Raw genomic sequence first — 14,928 nt, forward strand, 5'->3', positions numbered from 1 at the left:
CCTAGACCCTGCTAGTGCTTTGACTCATATGCATGAATTGTGGGGAAATGGAGCCAAAATATTCTCTTTTCCAAAAAAAAAAAAAAAAAAAAGCTTCCTTTTAACTTCGACAGAAGACCAGGGACTTAAGAATATGGCTCTCTACCAAAGATGTAAAAAGAGGTGGGGGGAGCTCAATTTCAAGATGCACAGTAGCAAGGGGAGGGATGCTTAACCCTTCTCCCACCCACTTGTTGTTGTTTAGTCGTTTAGTCGTGTCCTACTCTTCGTGACCCCCTGGACCAGAGCACGCCAGGCACTCCTGTCTTCCACTGCCTCCCGCAGTTTGGTCAAACTCATGTTTGTAGCTTCGAGAACACTGACCAACCATCTCGTCCTCTGTCGTCCCCTTCTCCTTGTGCCCTCCATCTTTCCCAACATCATGGTCTTTTCCAGGGAGTCTTCTCTTCTCACGAGGCGGCCAAAGTATTGGAGTCTCAGCTTCAGGATCTCAGGGCTGATTTCCTTCAGAATGGAGAGGTTTGATCTTCTTGCAGTCCGTGGGACTCTCAAGAGTCTCCTCCAGCACCATAATTCCCAAGCATCACTACTTCTCCCTTTTTCCTTTCCCAGCCAGGGTCTACAGACATGTGTGCTGTAGTTGGGGGTGGGTGAGGGTGGGAAGGCCTGGAAGAGAAAACGAAGGGGGAGAAATGGATGGCATTGCTTGCTATTTTCCCCTCCAAATTTCACCCTCCTTTCCCTCTGCTCACCCCAACCAAAGCTTTTATAGATGCTCCGCAGAGACTCAGGTTTCCAAATCCCATTCTTCTGCCAATTGTCTAGTTTGGCTCTCAAAATATATTCCTCTGTGGTTGCCCTATAAACATGCTTGTAATTCAGTCACGTGATCAGACTCTTCAGTTTGTTTGTTTGTTTGTTGATTATTACTTCTGCATAGTGCATTTGGCAAAGGTAGGAAAGAGAGGCTGCAGTCCCTGCGCTCCTTTGGGCTGCTTCCATCCTATTACCGCCAACGGGATTCTACACAGTCTGATTGTACACAGCAGCGCAGCTCTGGAGAACAATAGCAGCAGGAAAATGTGCTCCATAGCCTAAAGGAGCCCATCAATGTCTCAGAGCAGGCAAGAGCATCTCACAACCAATAATGAATAATATTACCATGTGGAATCCACTTAAAATGAATTTGCTGTCCAGAGATTTCATTAGACTCATTCCCAGCCACTGATGCTATTAGGAAGCAAGAGAAACAACTTGGTCCCTAAACAGAAGGCGCTTTAAATCAATTGCTGTTATTATTTGTGGATCCTTCTGTACCTCTTTTGGGCTCAATACCTTGTTTTCTTTAAACAAACATTATTTTCTAAACATACTTAACCGAACAAATCTAAACAAATTTTTTTACTTATCTAAACAAATAATATTTTCATGGAGGGTTCAACATGAATCATAGAATTGAAGGGACCAGGAATCTTTTTGCCCAGTGTGGGTCTTGAACCCACAACCGGAGAGTTAAGAGTCTCATGCCCTACTGACGGAGCTATCCTGGCCCATCTGTGCTACCAACAGTGGCTTCTCCTTTAAATTCCTGGGAGTGCCTCTTAGTGAAGATCTTACTTGGAAGGTCAATACAGCCCAGGTGGTTAAGAAGGCCCAACAGACTTCATTTCCTTGGCGTCTTGTGAAAGAACAATGTTAGACAGCAACTGACGATTTCCTTCTATCGGTCCACAATAGAAAGTGTTCTCTCATACTGTATTACGGTGTGGTACGCTGGTTTGACAGCCATGGACAGAAAGTCCCTACAGAGGGTAGTGAAGACAGCACAGGATATCATGGGCCGTCCCCTGAGTCCGCTAGATGTTATCGCAGGAGACCGTTGCCTCAGAAGAGTGAGGAACATTCTCAGGGATGACTCACACCCTGGCCAGCACCTTTTTAATCTCCTGCCCAGGAGATAGAGAAGCATGATAAGCTGCACCAACAGGTTAAAGACCAGTTTCTACCCATGGGCCGTGAGGCTGGTGAATGGAAGACAGCAACATTGCAGCTGACGTTTGGGGTTGGTGGTCGTACACACAGAGTGTAACAAGGACTGAGAGATTGTGGGAGGGGAGGGGGGCCCCCGTTTAATGTCACTGTAAACAAGTGGTACAGTGACAATAAAGTACCGTATTTTTTGCTCTATAAGACTCACTTTTTCCCTCCTTCTTTTGCTCCCTCCTTTCCCTCCCTCCTTTTGCTGCGCAGCAATCCCTCTTGCTGTTCTGGCTTTTGAGATTCGGAATATTTTTTTTCTTGTTTTGCTCCTCCAAAAACTAGTTGCGTCTTATGGTCTGGTGCGTCTTATAGAGCGAAAAATACGGTATTTCTATTTCTATTCGCCTCTGCTGGATACTTCCAAGTGAGAAGTAGGAAGGCCCCTCAACAATGTCTGGACTTGCTGCAGTGTGCCAGGCATGTTGCTGTGTGCCCATCACGACACAGATCCAACTCAGGAGTATGCCAACGGTATGCTGAATAGGCTCCACCTGGAGATCATCCAACACTGTGCTTTGAGGCTTTCATTTTATTATTGTGTTGCAAATCGTACCAGTGTCACTGACGTCATTTTTGCAACCTGCCCTTGACCCATTTGGAGTGAAGGGCACAAAATAATAAAATTGAATAAATAAAGTTTTGGGAGGTTTTGGACCATGTTGCTTCGTTTTATTTAAACTTAAGAAAACAGGAGCAATGAAAAGTGGACCTGGATTCTGCTTCATATATGGCATAATAAATTGGATGGTTTTAAAAGTGGCCCAGGATTTGATGCAAGACATTTGACTTTACCCCTTGGAAAGTGGGGGGGGGGGGAGAGTAATTTTAGAAGAATTAAGGAAACTGTATCAGCCAGCTTTTATTTTGGGTTTGGCTGTTTTCCACTGAGTTACAATGGTCCTCGTCCCCATCTTTGGTGTGCCTTCGCCATCCCCCATTACTAAGCTTTTAGCTACAGCCCCATGAAGGCAAAATTGAAATGACAACTGTGCAACCGTCTACAGGTGTAGATGCACCCTCAGTTTCTAAGTTCACGTTGAGGTCTGATTACTCAGTTGTAGACACCAAGATAAAGACTTCCTTTGGGGAGTTTTCCTAGTTGTTAAAGTTGTTTTTACCTTTATTATAGATCTGGGTGTTTTTGAACTTTTAAACTCACAGGTTTCCAGAACCCCCATTGCTTCTTACTCTGCTGCTACTAATCGTCTTCATATGTTTTTTGTGCGCGTGTATGTTTTAGTTTTAATTTTTATCCAAGTTTTGGCAGAGATAATTTTTTGAGAAAACTATATCAGTGTTGGTGAAGCAAGACTTCAGTAAGACTTCAGGATGGGGTAGTCAACATGGTGTTTTCTAGATGTTGTGGTTTATTTTTAAATGTTTGTATTTTGTTGTTGCAGTTGTTTGCTACCCTGGGCTCCTTTAGGGAGGAACGGAAGGATAATATTGATATTATTAGGTTGTATCCAACGATCGTCAAACTCAGAGTGGAGAAATGGAAATTTCTGTCAGTGGCCCACATTGAACTACCTGCTTCCATTACCTGAAGTCAGTGCAAGGACTTGTATGTAGTGCAACACAACTTTTCCCCATCTCCTCTCCAGATTTGCCTGTTGTGCCTCTTCCAGGTCCATTTTGGAGGGTTAGGAGAACCCCACAATCTCCTTAACGCCACATTAAATTCCACCCATGCGCTGAGGAAACCTTAGTTGGATGCGAACCAATAATAATTGGCCATGGGCTCCTTTGGGGAGGAAGAATAGAATTATTATTACAGTGGTACCTCAGGTTAAGTATTTAATTCATTCCAGAGGTCCATTCTTAACCTGAAACTGTTCTTAACCTGAAGCACCACTTTAGCTAATGGGGCCTCCTGCTGCCGCCGCGCCGCCGGAGCCCGATTTCTGTTCTTATCCTGAAGCAAAGTTCTTAACCTGAAGCACTATTTCTGGGTTAGTGGAGTCTGTAACCTGAAGCGTATGTAACCCGAGGTACCACTGTATTATTATTATCCTCATCATCATCATCATCATCCTCACCATCCGAATAACAATAGTGACCTGACCAGTACCTACTTACATTCAGACCCTGATGCTTTTGTGGGTTCACATTTCCCTGAATCAAGTTTTTCATTCCCTTACCTCCTTCCCTATCCCAAACGGAACTGACCATACACTTCGCTTCTGTCCCTTTCCTGCTTTCCATTCACAGATATGTAAAACTCAAGACACGAAAGCCGCAACGTCCTGCTGCAGCCCTTCCGTCCCGGTCCACTTCAACATCCAGCAGGACTGTGGGCATTTTGTTGCCACGGTGCCCTCCAGCATGCTGAAGAACGCTTCCGCGGACGGCCAGGGCCCCTCCCGCGCCACCACCGAGCATGACTGCGTGGTCGTCATCACCCGCGAGGTCCCGCACCAGACTGCCGCCGACTTCGTGAGGGGTTCCGGCCCTTTCCACAAAGCGAAGCCAGAGCTGTACGAACGGCGGGTGTGTTTCCTTCTCCTGCAACTCTGCAACGGGCTGGAACACCTCAAGGAATACAGCGTCATCCACAGAGACCTTTGCCTCGAGAACTTGCTGCTGGTCCACTGCAGACCTCCCCCCAGCTGCAGCAAAAGCAGAGAGGACAAACATCTGCCGCGGCTCATCATCAGCAACTTTTTGAAAGCCAAGCAGAAGCCGGGCGCCGCCGAGTCCAAAGCGAAAAAGAACCAGGCTCGCTTGGCCCCGGAGATCGTCTCCGCCTCCCAGTACAAAAAATTCGACGAGTTCCAAACCGGCATCCTCATCTACGAGCTTCTGCACCAGCCCAACCCCTTCGAAGTGAAAGCCCACCTCCGGGAGCAGGAGTACAGCCAAGAAGACCTTCCCCCGTTGCCGCACCTCTCCATTTATTCTCGGGGGCTCCAGCAACTGGCTCACTTGTTGCTGGAAGCAGACCCCATCAAACGCATCCGCATCGTGGAGGCCAAGCAGATCTTGCAGTGCCTGCTGTGGGGTCCCCGGAAAGACTTGACGGATCAGGCCCTGAACCACGAGGAAGCGCTTCACAACTGGATCGACATGAAGCGGGCGTTGCTCATGATGAAGTTTGCCGAGAGGGCGGTGGATGCTGAGCGGAGCGTTGAGCTGGAGGACTGGCTCTGCTGCCAGTATTTAGCCGCCGCAGATCCACCTTCTCTCTGCAAGTCGCTGAAACATCTTCAGCTCCTTTGATTCTCCATAGTGTGTGAAAAGGGCGTCGTTCGTTCTAAGGGCAATGGACTAAGCGCCTCCTTAAACAGAAAATGTCACACACCTCCCATCCCCTTTATAGAATGATAATTGCGTGAAACAGACCGTATTTCATATACAAACACAAGGCAAAGATCAAAACCTATGTACATTTCAGGATAAATACCATTATGAGTGTTGTAAACAGACAATACTGCTGGATTCTACCACCAAGTGTGTTGCTTCCTGGGTTACTCTTGGAGGTAAATTAAAAAAAGAAAAAAAGAAGGTATGTGTATTTCCTAAATGGGAGGAGGGTTTCGTTCTTGTGAGATTTTGTTGTTGTTTTGCTTTCCTAGTGAATGTGCTCAATCTTGGAGCAGAGGCTTATTCGCTGTGAAATATCCTAATATATTTTCTATTAAAAAACCCAGCCACATTCTGCGTGATTCCGGATGGCGGCTTAATTTTATACACAGGTTGTTCAGATACTGCAAAGAAGCCATTGGCGACAGAGAAAAAGAGTACAGTGTTTTGATGGCAGCAGTGCTGTGTGGATGCACACATGAGGAGCACCTATCCCATCATATTTGACTGCCTGGAAGTATTGTATGTCTCACCAAACCCATCCAGCTTTGCCTACTCAAGCCTTCCTGGCAGCCCTGCTCCAACTTTAGCCTGCCCATAGGCATCACCAGCCTCATAGATGTAGAAACAGGGAAGGAAGGTGACTTGAAGAAGAGAAATGAATTGAGCAAAAAGGAAAAGATTCTGGAGTCTGAAGTGTGCTCTCTCATTTTCAGGGAAGTGAACATTTCCTGCATCTCTTCCTGCACCCATTAAAAACAAAAGCAAATCCTTTCCTCTTCAACCCTCTCTGTGAGCTCATCCATACTGCCATGTAACGTGGAGAGGGGTGAGTTTCCTTGTACTTTGGTTAGTTCTTAGTTGTCCATATGACTTTCCCCTTCAAATCACCTGCATTCCCACACTTTTCCCTCCCTCAATCTGGATTTTCTCATAAAATATATACCTTAGGTTAAGAACTTAATTCGTTCCGGAGGTCCGTTCTTAACCTGAAACTGTTCTTAACCTGAAGCACCACTTTAGCTAATGGGGCCTCCCGCTGCTGCCGTGCCACCGGAGCCCGATTTCTGTTCTCATCCTGAAGCAAAGTTCTTAACCCGAGGTACTACTCTTGGATTAGTGGAGTCTGTAACCTGAAGGGTATGTAACCTGGAGCGTATGTAACCCGAGGTACCACTGTACTTCAAAAGAGAAAATCCAGACTGAGGAAGGGGAAAGTGTGGGAAAGCATTGATTTGGAGGTGAAAGTCATTTGGGCAGCAAAGCATTAATGGAGATAAAGGAAGCTTAAAAGGTAAAGGGGCCCCTGACCATTAGGTCCAGTCGTGACCGACTCTGGGGTTGCGGCGCTCATCTCTCTTTATTGGCCGAGGGAGCTGGCGTGCAGCTTCCTGGTCATGTGGCCAGCATGACTAAGCTGCTTCTGGCAAACCAGAGCAGCGCACAGAAACGCCATTTACCTTCCCGCCGGAGCGGTACCTATTTATCTACTTGCACTTTTTGATGTGCTTTCGAACTGCTAGGATGGCAGGAGCTGGGACCGAGCAACGGGAGCTCACCCCGTCACGGGGATTCGAACCGCCGACCTTCTGATTGGCAAGTCCTAGGCTCTGTGGTTTAACCCACAGCGCCACCTGCGTCCCTTAAAGGAAGCTTACTGTCTACATTAAAGAACTGTATGGATAAACGGTGTAAGGATGATAGCTGCAGTATGCATGGACCTGTAATTGGTTAGCTGCCCTGAACAGTCATAGCAAAGACCATGCTCTGTACCACATTCCACTGAAGGAATGGGTGCTCTGTCCCATACTCTATATCATATACAGAAAAATGTGAAGCATTTTCTTGAAGGGGAGAGAGGAAATGGGTCCATTCATCTCTCACATTCAGATGGACCCATTTTTAAATATTTTTCTAGGGAAAGAGGTTCCAGAGCATGAATGCCCCCTTTGTTCTCTTCTAATGGCAATGGCACCCACCTGAGAGGTGCTGGAACTGAGTTCCGGCGAGTTCCGGCTGGAAAAGCACTGTTTATAAGAAAACTTGAAAGAAAAAAGGGAAACAAAAGTTGCCTCCGTGTGGTTTGCCAGGGTCTAGGGACTGGCAACCTACAGTACCCTACCATTATGTAAAAAAAAAAAATATTATAATCACTGAGTTGTCCAGATCAAAATCCTAGGACATAAAAGAATTTTGATATCTTTACAATGAGCAGCAGCATACTCACACATTGTTTTTTTTTTTTTATAATATATTTATTAAAGTTTTCAAATAAAACATATATCAAATAAGCACTTATCGTTGTCCATTTAACATCTTTCAATTGTTACATGGGACTCCCCCACACCTCCCGCATACACTTACATCATTATTAAATTATTTTCAAGCAAATTATCATTTAACTCATCTTAATTAATAATCTTAATTTGGTTTGACATATAATTCGACTTTAAATCTATTTTAATGGTAGACAATTGTCTGCACTGGCATCCTATTCAGCACTCAGCCAGATTACAATATTTTTGTAAATAAGTCTTAAATTTCCTCCAGTCTTCTTCCATCCTTTCTTCTCCCTGGTCTCGAATTCTGCCGGTCATCTCGGCTAGTTGCATATAGTCCATCAGTTGCATCTGCCATTCTTCCACAGTGGGTAGCTCCTGAGTTTTCCAATTCTTGGCAATTAATATTCTTGCTGCTGTTGTTGCGTACAAAAAGAATGTTCTGTCCTCTTTTAACACACTCTGGCCGACAATACCCAGGAGAAAGGCCTCTGCTTTCTTAGTAAAGGTGTATTTAAACACCTTTTTTAATTCATTATATATTTTCTCCCAAAAGGCCTTCACTCTAGGGCAGGTCCACCAGAGGTGAAAAAATGTTCCTTCATTTTCCTTACACTTCCAACATTTGCTATCAGACGAATGGTATATTTTAGCCAGTTTGACAGGGGTCATGTACCATCTATACATCATTTTCATCACATTTTCCTTCAACGCATTACATGCAGTGAAGTTCAGCCCAGAGGTCCACAACCTTTCCCAATCTTCAAACATAATATTATACCCAATATCCTGCGCCCATTTTATCATTGTTGATTTTACCATTTCGTCATGTGTGTTCCATTTCAGCAGCAAGTTATACATTCTTGAAAGTACCTTAGTCTTAGGTTCTAACAGTTCAGTTTCTAACTTTGACTTTTCCACTTGGAATCCTAACTTTTTGTCGTTTTTAAACACTTCTTTAATCTGAGCATAGTGTAACCAGTCTCGCACTTTGTCTCTCATCTTTTCTAAACTCTGCAATTTCCAGTTGTCACCATCCTTTTCTATTATCTCCCAATATTTTGGCCAATTGGCCTCCATATTGGCTCTTTTCCGAGCCTTAGCCTCCAGGGGTGACAGCCACCTCGGAGTTTTATTCTCCAGTAAGTCTTTATATTTTGTCCAGACATTAAAAACTGATTTTCTGACAATATGGTTCTTGAAGGCCTTATTTATCTTAGCTTTATCATACCATAAATATGCATGCCATCCAAACGCATTATTAAAACCTTCCAAATCCAAGACATCCGTATCTTCAAGAAGTAACCAATCTTTTAACCAGCAGAAAGCTGCAGCTTCATAATACAACTTTAAGTCTGGCAGGGCAAAGCCCCCTCTTTCTTTCGCATCTGTTAATATTTTAAATTTGATTCTGGGCTTTTTGCCCTGCCAGACAAATTTAGAGATATCTTTCTGCCACTTCCGGAAGCACTCTGTCTTGTCTACAATCTGCAGTGTCTGAAACAAAAATAACATTTTTGGCAATACATTCATCTTGATGGCAGCTATTCGGCCTAGCAATGAAAGTTTTAATCTTGACCAACTATCCAAGTCTCTCTTAATCTCTGACCAACATTTTTCATAATTATCTTTAAATAAACTCAGATTTTTTGCTGTTATGTTTACCCCTAGGTATTTAACTTTTTTAACCACATTTAGTTCTGTCTCTTTCTGAAGCTGTTCCAACTCAATATCTGTCATGTTTTTCCCCAGAACTTTAGTTTTTTGCTTATTTAACTTAAATCCTGCCACTCGACCAAAGTTTTGAATCAGTTGTAGTACTCTTTTCAAACTAGACTCCGGCTCCTGTAATGTCAGAACTAGGTCATCTGCAAAAGCTTTAAGTTTATATTGTTTCGCTCCGACCTGAATCCCTTCCACCAACCGGTCCCCCCTAATCATATTCAGGAGCACTTCCAGAACCGAAATAAACAGTAATGGGGAAATCGGGCAGCCTTGTCGTGTACCTTTTTCAATTTTAAACTCTTCTGTAACCACATTGTTAACTATCAGTTTAGCCTTTTGTTCTGAATATATTGCCTCAATCCCGTTCTCAAACCCCCGTCCCACTCCCATTTCTTTTAAGTTCCCCTTCATAAATTTCCAAGAAATGTTGTCAAAGGCTTTCTCCGCGTCTATAAAAATTAAAGCTGCTTTGGTGTTTATGTTTGTTTGTAAAAGTTCCAATATGTCTATAATGTTCCTTGTGTTAGTAAACATATGTCTGCCCGGGAGAAAGCCTGCCTGGTCTTTATGGATTATCTCACTTAAAACTTTCTTAAATCTTCGTGCCAAAACATCTGCAAATATTTTGTAATCCACATTTAAAAGGGAGATGGGACGGTAATTCTTAAGTTGTGTCTTTTCAGTTTCTGACTTTGGAATCAATGTGATAAATGCTTCTTTCCACGATTCAGGCGCCTTCTTCCCCTCCATTATTTCATTACTGACCTCCAACAAAGGTTGTATCAAATAATCCTTCAATATCTTATAGTAGTTAGAGGTCAGTCCATCTGGCCCTGGTGATTTGCCCTGTTTCAGACTCAGGATGGCCTGTTCAATCTCTTGTTGTGTTATTTTGCCATTTAAAATTGTTCTGTTTTCTTCTGACAGCTTTGCTAATCCATTTCTCTCCAAAAATTGTGTAATCTCTATTTCATCTTGTGGCCCTTGAGTATATAACTTTTTAAAATACCTCTGGAAGCACTTTCTAATCTCTCCCGGGTTCTGAATGTTCCTTCCTTCAACCTCTAAGTTTGTTACTGTATTTAATCTTTGTCTCCTTTTCAACTGCCAAGCTAGCAGTTTCCCACATTTATTTGCCGATTCAAAAGTTTTTTGTTTCATTGTTTTAATCTTCCATTCTATTTCCTGATTTATCAGCTTGGAATATTGCGCCTGATAAAGTTTAATTTCTCTCAGAATCGGTTGGGACTTCGGGTTAGATCTTAACTTCTTCTCCAACTCTTTGATACTTTCCAGAATTTTATCTTTCTTTTCATTTTGCAGTCTTTTCTTTAAGGAATTCTGTTGGATCAAGAACCCTCTCATCACAGCTTTACTTGCATCCCAGATAGTTCTTTTTTCCACCGTAGTGTTCAAATTAATCTCAAAATAGTCCTTTAAGGTTTTTTGGGCCTTCTTTACAATTCTTTGATCTCTAAACAGGCCATCATTCATCTTCCATCTAAAGGAGCCGATTGGGATCAATGTCATATCCATTCTCAAGGCGTTATGGTCGGAGCATGTTTTGGGGCAGATTTCCACCTTCCTCACCTTAGGTGCCAGACTTCTAGTTATCCATATTTGGTCGATTCGTGTCCAGGTCAGTTGAGCTTCAGAAAAGAATGTTCCTTCTCTTCCCAAGGGGTTTCTAACTCTCCAGATGTCAACCCAGTCCATATTGTCAGTCATTTCAAAAAAGGTCTTAGGTAGTCTTCCCTCTTTAGTAATGTTCTGGTTCTGTGACTTATCCATATTTGTTGATACGACCCCATTCATGTCCCCCATCATGATGACGTTGTTGTAATCCAGATAGTCCAGCATGATCTCGTGCAACTTCTTATAAAAATCCGATTTTCCTTCATTTGGAGCATAAATTCCTAATATCAAAATTTTTACTCCTTGATACTGTATTTCTATTGCGAGGATTCTTCCACTTTCGTCTTTAAAGAGAAATTTTGGTGAAAGGCTCTCTTTTGCATAGATCACTACACCTCTCTTTTTAACTGTATCCGATGATATAAATTCTTGACCAAGCCTTTTATTTATTAACACCTTTCTATGGAGCCTAATCACATGCGTTTCTTGTAAGCATATAATGTCCAATTGTTCCTTTTTTAAAATATGAAAAATTTTAGACCTTTTTTCGGGACTGTTACAGCCATTTATGTTCCAACTCAAAAGCTGCAGAGACATCCTGGATAGATCTGGTTATTCTTTCTGGGGTGGTACCTTGTTCTCCGGTCCTTGAGGATCCGAGGGGGCGGGCTCCCCTGGAGGTTCTGGCACTGGCAATCCAAGTCCTTTGTGGAGGTCTTCTCCGTGTGCTCCCAAAAACTTGTCTCTATCTTCCACTGTTTTGATTTTGATCTTTCTCCCTCTGTAGGTAAAGGATAATCCTTGTGGAAACTCCCACCTGAAGATAATTGCGTTGCTTCTCAACAGTCTTGCCAATTCCGTGTAATTAGATCTAAGGTCCAGCAACTGCTTAGGAATGTCCTTGTAGATTTCAATTCTCTTGCCCAAGATGTCTAGTGACTTTTCGTAGTGCAGGCCCAAAATCTTGTCCCTTTCCTCCTTTGATCTCAATGTTATCAAACAATCTCTGGGCTTCTCTGTCCTTCTGACTCTGCCAAGCCTGAAAGCAGATGCAATTTTAAAGTCTTTTTCCTCTAACTCCCAAAACTTGGCAAATTCCTTAGTTAGAAATTCAATAAGATTATCTTCTTCCACCTCTGGTATTGACCGTATCCTCAAGTTGGTCTCCCTGTTTCGCAGTTCTGTCATCAAAAAGTAAATCTGATGTTCTCCAACTTGTTTGCTGAGTGGTCTTACTTCTTTCTCAAGTTCTTCCAATCTTTGACTAGTATCTTCAGCCAGTTTACGATTTTCACCTACAGCCTCCTTTAATTCTCCAATGGATTGGGCATTCTGTGCAACTTGTCCAGTCAGCTTATTCAAACTTTCTGTGTTCTGTTCAATTTTAGCTGTATGCAAATCAGCCTTCTTGTCCAGAGCCTCCAGTTTCTCCAAAATTTTCTCCAAGACAGAGCTACTTGTCCCTGAAGCCATATCTCCCAGGTGCAGCTCCTCTGTCTCACCCTCCCCTGCCTGTATTAGGGAGGCCGCCTCTATGTCTGGAGGCAAAGTGGAAGGCAAGGCCGGCACAGAAGATCTACGCTGTGAGGCTGCAGATAAAGTTAAAGTTGTTTGTTTAGTCCTTCCTCTTCTCCTTGCGCCACTCATTCCAAAGTTATCTGTAATCCAAGGTCAATCCAAGTTGTTCCCATGAGAAAGCAGAGTCCCAGATGCAATAGTCAAACAGAGGCCGGGAAAGGGAAAGTAAAACAAAGTCACTGCTGTAAGCCCAAAATCCTCTAGAGGGAGCTTAATACGTCTTCAGGGAAAAGATCAAATCCAAGTTAAACTTATAAATTTAAATCCATGTCTATCGCCTCCACAGTGTGTTATTTCTAGCAGAGTAAAACTTAAAGCAAAACAGTGTTTCTTACAGTGCCTTGACTGCAGCAGTTTCAAAGTATCCAGTTCCAGCTCAGAATGTTTCAAAACCTGAATTCAATATATCCAAAGTTGCAAACTGGTGCTCATTCAGGCAGCTCCAGCACCAGAGATTCTTATTTATTTTATAATCCACTGGTACCACAGAAGAAGAATATCAGTGCATCCCACATATGACCAGCAAAAGTCAATAGCTCAAAGTCTTTCTCTCAGAAAACTGCTTTAACAGGGTGCCAGCATTTAGTTAAAGCATAACTTTTTGTCTCCACTCCTCCTGCTCTTTGCTTAAAGTTCAGTATCGCGGGAGATGGGCTTCCTGCTTATTCTCACTCCGTTTTCAGCCAAATTTCAACTTTTTTTTTTAAAAAGTTTTAAAAGTTCCATAAAGTTCTCAAAAAGTTTCAGAAAGTTGACGAAAGTTTCAGAAAGTTTTCAATGTCCAAATTTACTCACGGGTTGTAGTTTCCAAAGTTCAGAAAAGTTGCAGGAAGAAAGGACAGCGCTGACCGGCAACAGCAATGCGGCTTCACTTCGCTGTTTGCGCAACGACCCACAGCGCCGCTACCCCCTCCGCGATCCGGAGCCCCTTACGGGGTCCCTTCAACGTTTTGGGGGCTGCTTCTGGCGCCCGCCGGGTCCCGAGACCACAGGCTTCTGCCACCTGTGGTTTTCCTGGATGGGTCTCCGCTTCGCCGTAGCGGACGACCCGTTTACAGCGGAGCTCCCTTCTCCTTACTCGGAGAAGGCAGCCATTACCGGTCGCGCCGCCTCCGGAAGTCAGCATACTCACACATTGAAATGGCTATTAGGAGAAGCTGATAAGCTTTGGTGGTGTATAGGGTCCCCAGCAAGGTTTAGTGGCTGCAGCAGCTGTCTTGCTCCAGATGCACTACTCTTGTGTAATATTTACAGGAGACTCATAAGCAGGCATAGGCAAACTCCGGCCCTCCAGATGTTTGGGACTACAATTCCCATCATCCCTGGCCACTGATCCTGTTAGCTAGGGATGATGGGAATTGTAGTCCCAAACATCTGGAGGGCCGGAGTTTGCCTATGCCTGCTCATAAGTGCTGCTTCCTAAGGCAACTTGTCCTCTCATGGGGATTATTTTCCATTTTGGAAACTGCATGTATCTGAACATGGGCAAAAGGTCAGGCGAGTATGTGTTTTCCCCACTGTGAGGATTGTGAACAGTGTGGCAGGTTTTACTTTCTAGGGTAAAGGCCTGTGATCTGGTAAACATCCGTCCCTTCAAGAAACCTGCATTGAGACAATCAAGGAAGCATTAAAACCCCACCAGCTAAATGGTCTACAGAGGAAGGAGAGGAACAATTGAGAGTTTACATTGCAGGCTTTGTGCCATGCATAAGAACAGCCGCATCTGGCTTATTAGTCATATCAGGACTGGTTTGGACACCTTCCCAATTTCCCATAGAATATGGATCCGGCAGCCAAAACAAGGTGGTTTTTTGATGGACTTAGCACTGGGATCAGGCAAGATAAGTGGACTGGAAGGGTTTGCAGAGGAGACTTTTCACCCCTGGCTGATCACTAGCCTTCCTGTTGGACTACATCCTGATATTCCCTTCCCCAGCAGGCTTGCTATGAGGTCCCATCACCATAATACTACTTATCTGTAACTCTTCTGCCTAGAGGGTTGAAGTTGAGAAGCCCAGATAGTACTTCAGAGGCTAGATTTGGGTCATGGGCAACCATAGCTGACCCCAGGTTATATTATAAATTATACCATCACCCTAACCATTCAGCAATCCATCTTTCTATTTGATTAAATTAACAAAGATAAATTGAGAGGCGCAATGAGCTGAGAGAACTGATAACCTGAAATAAACAATACCTTTCAACAGAACTTTCCTTACTGTTTTTCTAGTCTTGCTTCTAAATGCTTAACAGCAGCTTGGCACTCAGAAATTAAACAGGTGCAGCTTTTATTGATGTAGAAATCAGGTGTGTGGGGGAGAGTTTCAGCTCCAGAATTTCTTCATGTACAGTGGTACCTGGGGTTACA

General features: G+C 43.6%; 1 protein-coding gene across 6 annotated transcripts in view; it reads left to right on the plus strand.

Moving 5' to 3' along the window:
• The window catches only part of PRAG1 (PEAK1 related, kinase-activating pseudokinase 1), a 76,988-nt gene extending 71,293 nt beyond the window's left edge, over positions 1-5,695 (plus strand). For all 6 annotated transcript variants that reach the window (XM_083592858.1, XM_083592862.1, XM_083592857.1 and 3 more), the window contains one exon: positions 4,252-5,695. In XM_083592858.1, coding sequence (XP_083448984.1) covers positions 4,252-5,259 — 1,008 coding nt within the window. In that variant the 3' untranslated portion in view covers positions 5,260-5,695. The remainder of the gene's footprint in view (positions 1-4,251) is intronic.
• Positions 5,696-14,928: the final 9,233 nt, after the last annotated feature.

Source organism: Podarcis filfolensis (assembly GCF_964270895.1).
Source record: "Podarcis filfolensis genome assembly, chromosome: 17".
Classification (NCBI taxonomy): domain Eukaryota; kingdom Metazoa; phylum Chordata; class Lepidosauria; order Squamata; family Lacertidae; genus Podarcis; species Podarcis filfolensis.